Source organism: Typha angustifolia, chromosome 7 (genome assembly GCF_048772165.1).
Source record: "Typha angustifolia cultivar Huaian chromosome 7, ASM4877216v1, whole genome shotgun sequence".
Classification (NCBI taxonomy): Eukaryota; Viridiplantae; Streptophyta; class Magnoliopsida; order Poales; family Typhaceae; genus Typha; species Typha angustifolia.
The window spans coordinates 6,776,099-6,785,127 of NC_133245.1; the positions used below are offsets into that span (position 1 = coordinate 6,776,099).

Below are 9,029 nucleotides of genomic sequence, written 5' to 3' on the forward strand. Positions count from 1 at the left end.
TAATAACAATAAATCATCACTAAAGTTTGCATCAATTTCAAAAAAAAAATGCTATAATCATTATTGAGCATGTTATACCATAAATCATTACTAAAGTTATTAATAACATAAAATAATAAATCATAACAACACAACCTAACTATAAAAAAAAATCATCACTCAATACACCATAAATATCATAGTTATACCATAAATATTACAATTACATCATAATTATACAATACAGTTTTATAACTTATCGCTACTGCCTCTTGTACGCACAACCCATCATAAACAATCTCAATAGTTATCTTTACTTTAATATTTCAGAAAATTAGTTACATATTGGACTCTTAAATTGGCCAATTCCAATTATCATTTTTTAGCCTCAATTACAAAAGCAATGTGATTCCTTGCCATAGTTTTACTCATATTTATTTATATCAGTATAAATGTATGATGATAATGTAATGACTCTAAAGTTGTAAAGATAAATAAATAGTATCAATCATAATGTTAATTATCTAAAATCACCGAAGGATTTGTCTTGTGCTATTACCGAAGAGCCATAAGATCAAAGAAAAATGGTGGAAAATGGAGAAGAAAATAAGATAACAAAAATTGAACATATGTTAGGGCTTGATGTGTAAAAGTGGAAGGACAATGTCAAAAAAGAAGAGAAAGAGAGGAAGGAGGAGAAGAGAAAGAAAGGATTAAGAGAACAAGAGGAAGAAGAGAAAGAAAGGATTAAGAAAAAGAGAGGAAGAAGAGAAAGAGAGGAAGACGAGAAAGAATAGCTTGATGCTTGAGAGAGGAAATTAAGATTGATGATGATAAGAGGAGAAAAAAAACTAAAAGAAAAATAATGAGTTTTTTGTATTCTTGTTTTTTAAACTTCTATTTATCTATATTTCTCGAAATAGTATTCTTGTTTTTTATTCCCATTCTCCTAAGAATGAATATTATGATTCACATTTTGAATAGACATAGATACAACATCTATAGGAACACATACAAGAAAAAGGATAATGTAACCCTACCATCTAAGACCAAAGGTTGGAGAGGATAGACCTACAAGTTAGAGATCTTGAGCTGGTTTGTGGTTTTTGTGGGGGTGGAGGCATTGTCTACTAGGTGTCGGATGGAGGTGGTGGATCGATAGTGATAGGTGGCATCGGTAGGGATAGTGTTGATGGAATGTCAAAGAAGATGGAAATTGACATGGCATCGATCGAGAGAAGCGATCGAGAGAAGGGAAGAAGAGGAGGAGTGGTCGCCCCTAAAGGACTAGGGTGGTTGGCTTGTCGATAGGGGGTTAGAGGCGATGGAGCTACAGGTGGCTACTGCCATGGCTAGAGAGAACACAAGAGAATGAGATGAAGAGAGCTAGGGCAAAAGGATCTAATTCATTCCACAATCCAATTCGGAGTGTACCACAATGTTAGATCTGCGGCTACCGTCGAGCCGATTGGGCTAACTCATCTAGATTGGCCAAAATCAAAACATTGTAGGGCACGATTGGTGAGCAAGGTGCACAAACGAGTTGAGAGCTACTGTAAGGGTTTGGCCTAACCAAGTCTAAGTCATAGGATGGTCTTGAGATTAGATATGTGTAATGCCGAACAGGGAAGGAAGGGAGGAGGCCGAGGGCACCAAGGTGGTGTGCTCTTAGGTGGGGCTATGCTTGGCAAGATGGTGGCCGCACATGAAAGGGAGGGTACGTCTTGGCTAGGGTTTGGCTAAAGTGGGGGAGGGAGAGGAACTATACTAGATTAGATTCAATATAAATTGGTTATATTGCACTCAACAACTTAGATAGGAGGGGGAGGGTAGCTTAAGCAGACCTAAAAGACCAACAATCTAACTTACTTAGAACTTGACCAACATAAATCATAATTAAATTTAGACTGAACTATACATGTATCCAAATAAATACAATAAAAAATAATTAATCTAAAATATAATAAGTAAATGATTCGACTCAATAGGGCTACAAACTCAAGTTACCTATGACTTAGACTAGGCTCGAACCATTACAAAGTAGCATGCTTCTATCCACCTAAACCTCAAGGAGAGAACTCAAGAAACCTAGTCATAAATTGTGACTCAGACGGAGCTTGCAACTCTTGAAACAAAGGGAAAATCGACACTTAGTAGGCAGCCAACTTAGCCAAATTGGGCTGCCATGATAGCAACATTCAGAGTATCATTCGCCAATCCCATGTTTTACACTATCACATCATTGTGTCAAGGTAACTTGAATATCCAACACTAGTTGGCTGGTTTGTGTATCCATTGGTCTAGAAAATATGATAGACTCCACTAATCAATATAGATAGTTAAGCGATGACCAATAAGATATGAACAACCCTTTGTGATGGCATGAATGATTGCAACATCTCTCGCTCAAAGGTTGATTATTGTTGCAATTTAGATGATAGGGCCTTACTAAGATAGGCCATAGTTCAAACTACTTGCATGGGCTCAACTCTGATTCAGATGGGTGTGGATGTCATGGTTATCTTCAATTTTTCAAATACCTCCCATGTCTTTTTCCACCACCTAAATTATCCCTTTTCGGTAAGGCCACTAATGGTGATGCACTCTTTACAAAGTGTTCAACTAATTATGTAGTTATTTCTTTTTGAATGCGTGGGTAGTGGTATGATATCACATTCATCGGATCTACGTTGAGCACAATCACAGTATGGTGATTGTGAGATCTTGCTTGTGGTAACTTTTTCAGTTTGAAATGACATGAATCAAGGTAAGTCACCTCAGGCTGAGCACATAGGGATTGCATTTTAGTCCTTTCTTTAATAACATTTACCTTTGAATGCTTGTGAGTCCCAGATTCATTAGGTTCGAATCTATTTACACCTTCACTTTGGATCATAATAATGAGTACTCCTATTTGTGGACTCTCCCATGACATCTAAGTCAAGGAGGTGGCTCGTCTACACTCAATTATAAATGTCTTCTACATGGCCAAGGTAATAGAGGAGAAGCTTTAGAAAATTTTGGATGGCCTAGAAACCTAGAAACCACTATGGACAACTGTAGATGCAAGAAGGATCCATCAGTCACTCATAGCCATGACAGACTAATGCAAGTGGGTTCGACCACCTATGATAATAGTGGGCATACATGAGCTAGTCCGACTATTCAAGATCAGACCTAGTCTCATGCTACTTGCATCAGTTGGATGACTAAGCTAGCTTGTATGGCTAGCTCCCCGAGTTATCAACTTGAGGGCAATGGGAACGAAAGCATGGTGGAACGTTACATTTCAAGTCAAGTTCGAGTCTAAGACCGAGTTAGCCTAAGTCAGTGGGTCGCTTGAGTTCAATCTTGCCAACTTCATCTTAGATTAGATGTTTATTTTGTTGTAATTGTTTGGGTCTAAGTAAGGTTCAGTCCGAACCAAACTCTTAAGTCAACCTCCATTTATTTCTAGAGGTCAACCTAACTCATGCATAAATTAAAATTTGAATCAATATTACCACCTGTATAACTCTCATCTTGCCCACCACCACTAGTGGCCACCTTCAGCATCAACCTGCAAACCACCACCATCTCCTTACACAGCCTCCTTCCATCATCATCAACACCCTCCCCGATTAGCCATCACATTACCCAAGCCGCAACCACCATCTTCTCCACAACAAACTAAGCCATACATTCTTAGTCTCTATCCTTCCACCGACGTCTCCGCTCATGTCCACTATCTCATTACCATCAAAGACCAAGCCAAGCCTTGGCCAAACCCCTCCATAGGCCGCAAGTCGCAACTGCTCATTGCGGCCTCCACTCGAGGTTCGACACTTTCGTCCGGATATATTAAATCTTATCGGCCTAGTGTAATGGGCCTCCATGAATTTAATTTAGTTAGTTTTGGTAGGAACATGCTTATATAATAGTATCTAATAAATTCAATATTTGATGTGGAACTAAAAACTCATTAGAATAAGCAAACGTAATGGGCCAGGCCACAGGTGGGCATAGCGTGTCGATCTTTCGGCTTAGGCCAGGCGAGTAAAGGCCTAACCATTACTATCTCGGGCTTGGGATGGGTTGGGCCCAAGTCTGGCTTGGGCATAGCTTAGCCACGTTAAAACTAGGTGGGTTAGGTCCAATGATTAGCTCTCCTTAAAAAGTTATAAAATCACCACTATTTTTATTACGGCTCCTCAACTTTCTAAAATTTACATAAGTAAAATACTTGATGGCTCCTCTCAACGACAAGTCTGGTGTTCAAGTCTGGTGTTTCAAAAGCAAACAAGTTGACCATCTCGATCAAACTTGCACGGCAAAAGTAGAAACTCCGACGCAACTATCAAAAAGAAAAAGCATAGTTTTTGACTAAATTAGGTGTCCTCATAAAATTATCTATTCAAATAATTCATATTAATTATCTAAAATGATATATTTTAAAAAATACTTTACAATTCAGCATTTCTTCGTTAAGACACTTCATATGAAAAGTATGTGCAATGCAAATTTGAGAACACATGAGAAGAGTGGAACGAGTAGATTTGATTTATATTTTATCTTATCCACATCTAATTTTAATACCCTTCTCTTTCTTCCTGTATGTTTTTAATAAGAATAAAGTTCAATGTTTTGTATTTAGGACTACAAAACTAATCCCTTTCGGTGCAAACTTTGAAAAATAGGTAATTTAGGTAAATAAGTATGTGGTCACTTTGGTAAAATAAATAAAAATAAAAACTCAAACAAAACCAACTGCTTTATATTTTAAAAGCTCAACATAATGCAGAAGACTGTTCAGAAGTCTTGCAGCAGAGTAGCAGGCATGCATGCATGTGAGAGTAACAGCGGGTGGAGAAGCGAACATGTACGTACGATACTGTTAGTAATGCATGGATGGTGATGGTAATACATACTTATAACTATGGTGCATGCATGACTCTCCCATCTCTCCCACTTGCTTTTGTTTCTGTTCACATGCCCGGACCCCTCACTGCTCACTGCTCACTGCTCACTGCTCACTGCTCTCTGCTGCATTCGATCGGTTGATGACCCCACGTATTAAATTTTGGTTGTTGAGGAGGATATCGAACGGCATAAATGCACTGCCTATGTTGCATGCAATGTGTCCGTCTGCTGTACAGCACCCCATCCAAAGTTGTATGGATATGCTCTTTGTGTCCGTGATTCATTCCTTCAGTGTAGTAGATCTATCCTATGCCGGTTATTTTGTTTTCAATATCTACTCAGATACAAACTAGGACATTGATCCAAAGCATCAGCATCTAATATGCATCTAGGGTTGTCAAAATAATTAAGTCTCATTCTTGGAGACTCAATATAATATGTACATAATCTAGAATTATTAGATTCAGATCTAAAGGTCATCAACTTACTTAAATACTACCATAAATTGCCACATCAGCAATGAATGAAGGGACCGTAGAGGCGTCTTTGACAAATGAAAATACGGTGCTACATCTATATTTAAGCATGCACTTAAAGTTGGTCAAACCAAACCTAGCCTTTTCGCATTCTACTACTGCCTGGGTATAGCTATATGTTGCTCTATGTTTGGGTCCCTTTCCAAGGGTGAGGGAATCTTATCTCTCTCTCTCTCTCTCTCTTAAATTTATTAGAGTATATAGACTAAGTATACCCATAATCCATTAAATTCTTAATTTTCTTTGAAAAAAAAAACTAAGGGTGATAAGTTTTAAACCCACCGGATAAACCTTCTGAATTAATCTAAATAGGACGGTTGTGTCAATTTATTTATCATCTGATTATTTGTTTAGAATTCGATGATGACACGTATATGACTTGAATAATTGTATAACTTATTAAATCGGTCAAATTTGACCAACCATAATTTAATCAGACAAGAAAATAATTCATCCCGATTGCCACCCTAATAATAGGCCAATCTTCTCCGGATACAATGCTTGATAGGCTCGTCATGTGTTCCCTATCATGTATGCACTTTGTATCTTTATGTTATTATGTGATTTTTGAATAATCTTTCTAACATAATTATGTAAGAAGGAATTGTACACAACTTGCCAGTGGAGTACCATTTTTTGTGATCTGTAACTCTCAGCTATTAATGAAGATATAGAATGAGGGTTCCAATTCTACCTTCATTTATTTTCTGAGGGAGGACAAGATACACATTCACCTAAAGTTATTAACCACCAGCGTCACAGGTTCTGAGTTTGCATTTATCATAGCTCACCGCACCCAACCACCATTCTAAATTGGGCTTGTCCTTACTTTGTAATATTTAAAAAAAAGATTTTCCTTTTTCATCCTAAGAACTATACTACCTCTTAATTTTTTTTTAAGTTATAATGTCTCTCCTAAATTTTAGGGCAAAGTGAAAAGGCTAATGATGACGACGAAAAATATTTGGTAATAGTTATACCCCTAATAAGTTAACGAACTCATCAATTTAGCCAACAAGATATAATAAAATTATCTAAATAGCCTCATTAATTCTCCCCTGTTAATGTCGACTCACGTCCAGCACTGTCACCAGATTGATCGGCATGTCACGAGCCTACATTGGAGGAGCCTTCAAGAAGGCACTCATCTTCATCCTCCACACCATCGGAGAAGGGCCACATTGCACTATTGCCCTTGCCCTCACTACCCATGGCATGGCTGTGGTTGGCCTCACCCTTACTACCGACACCCTTGGCTACCCTTGCCCACGACCTTAGCTACCCTTGCCTTTACTACTCATGGCCGTCCTCACCCTCCTCGGCCATTGCAAGCAAAAGCTCCTCCTCGAGGTAGGTGGACAAATCCACCGGTGTTGCCTCTTGAGATCCGCACGCAATTGTTAATGCTATCTACGATGAGGTGAGGAATGGGGAAGAGCGGAAGGTGAGGGTTGGCGATCTTGGCTGGTTAGTGTTAGGCTGTGGCAAGCTGGCTGTGGGGAGGCAATGTCATGGTTGACCTCGTCGGTTTCTAGGGCAGAAATCAGTGATAGTGAAGGGGAGAAAAACTATTGAAAATGATAATAACAAAATTAAATTATATTAATATATATATTTTTTTATCCTAATTTAATTAAAGGGTCATAAAAGGATTACTAGGACATCTAGAACATTTCCAGGTTAATTAAGTTTGATATGATTGCCATATAAGTTGACTTGCCTTTTTTTTTTTTTATTTAACGGTACACTAAAGGAAGGATAACTATAGAATTGTAGTGTAAAAGAGTTTTGGTCCTGTAAAACTTTGGATATAGTTAATGAAGTATAGATGTAATTAATCCAAAAGAAAACATAAAGGGGATACAATACAGCAAATTGCTATAACTGGGATCGAGAGAATCCCATTCACAGAATCCAAAGAATTAGTCGTTCTATTAAAAAAATAAAAAGAAATAAGAAGTATACTCCTACATTGCTTATAAATGAGACAGCATTTAACTCACAATAACTCATCCCCGTTTTGTGGAGGAAAGGACAGTATAATGAACAGAGGAAGCAGAGCAGCAGGGAACTCTCCCATGGCTGCCTCCCCCTCTCGCCTCTCCCTATCTTCTCCACGCGGTCTCCTTCGCTCTCCTCTTTTCCCTCCCGTAAGTCCCTCTCTCCTCCTCCTCCTCCCTTCCTTCCTCCATTAATCTCTTCTCTAATTTTCTCCCACTTCCTTTTTTTCTCCATGGTTTATTTATTTCAAGATAAAATATACCTCCTCTAGTGTTTGATGTCCACTTAACCTATCTGTTGTTTGTTCTGTCAAGATCCCCGAGGCGGTGGCAGAGGAAGACGACCACTCGTCGCCGCCCACGGAAAGCGAATCCCCCCACCTCCACCACCCACCTACTCCTCTTCCTCCTCCCAAGAAATCCTCCAACGGCGGCGTACGCGGCGTCTCCGTCTCGTGCTCCAACTGCCGCCCTTCTTCCCGCCCCAAGACCACCACCATCGTCCCCTTCGACTCCTCCTCCTCCTCCTCCTCTCCTCACTCCATTCTCCGCTCCTTCTTCTACTCCCTCGCTCGCCGCACCCCCTCCTCCTCTGACTCCCCCCTCCTCGACCGGTTCAGCCCCGCCGGCTCGACTGGCTCGTTCGCCCTCGACCAATTCCTCCTCTCCGTCTCCTCTTCCCGCTCCGCCACCCGCCACCTCGCCCAGACCCTCTCCGCCCACCTCCCGGCCCGGATCCGACCCGGCCCCCAGACCGAGTCCTTCCTCAACCGCGTCTTCTTCTCCGGGTTCGAGCTCCCAGACGACGAGGAGACCCGCGTCGCCGACCCGCTAGCCCGCTGCGAGGCCAACCACGCCGCCTACGTCGCCATCCGGGAGCTCACGTGGGACGAGGTGCTCACCAAGGGCACCAAGCACTACAGCTACCGGCTCAGCCGGTTCTGCGACCGGAAGATGAGCGAGGTCGCGGGATGCCTCCGGTGGGCCGGCGCGTGGCCTGAGCCGCTGCTGAAGGCCTTCTTCGGCGCCGCGAAGAGCGCGTGGGTGGTCCGGCTCATGGCCCGTTCGGTCTACCCGCACGTGCCGGTATTAAGGGTGGACCGTGGCGCCCGGTTCGATGGCCGGTTCATGGAGGACGTTGGGAGGGACAGGGTCGGCATGGACCGGCTCGAACCGGCGTGCGTTAAGGTGCTGGTGGCTCCCGGGTTCCACGTGTACAGCTCCACCTCGGGAGTGGTCAAGTGTAGGGTGCTATGCTTGTATAAGGGTGCTAGAAATCGAGGCGAAAGTTTTGCATAGAAGCGGAACTATCTTGTAAAAATATTTGTCTGCTGATATTTCTAGGAGGATTTTGCAAACAAACACCTCTCAAGATGCAGCCAATAATGATCAATTAAGTCGAATAGCTTAGCAAATTTAAGAGGTACAACAAACAGAAAGAAAGAAATTGGTCACATTCAAATAGTTTGTCAACTGCTCAATATGGTTCATCGAAAATGTTGGGATGAATTCTATTGTCATACTTTGTCCATATGTTAATCTTCCTTGAAATAGATCTCAAAGTTGCCATTGTATAGTTGTACTAGCTTTTCATTTCCTCTTTTTTTTTCTAATT

The 9,029-nt window shown here is 41.1% G+C and overlaps 1 protein-coding gene across 1 annotated transcript; it reads left to right on the forward strand.

The window, feature by feature from the left end:
* Positions 1–7,423: 7,423 nt before the first annotated feature.
* Positions 7,424–9,001, forward strand: LOC140763367 (uncharacterized). The gene is made up of 2 exons (XM_073101528.1): positions 7,424–7,564; positions 7,730–9,001. The coding sequence occupies exons 1-2, from the start codon at positions 7,457–7,459 to the stop codon at positions 8,711–8,713; spliced, it is 1,092 nt and encodes a 363-aa protein (XP_072957629.1). The 5' UTR covers positions 7,424–7,456; the 3' UTR covers positions 8,714–9,001.
* The last annotated feature ends 28 nt before the right edge of the window (positions 9,002–9,029 follow it).

What these genes read in the sequence shown, in the direction of transcription:
- LOC140763367 (XM_073101528.1), top strand. Translation starts at nt 7,457, where the DNA reads ATGAACAGAGGAAGCAGAGCAGCAGGGAACTCTCCCATGGCTGCCTCC. An exon ending in GCTCTCCTCTTTTCCCTCCC is followed by an intron (nt 7,565 to 7,729) that starts GTAAGTCCCTCT and finishes TGTTCTGTCAAG; the next exon opens with ATCCCCGAGGCGGTGGCAGA.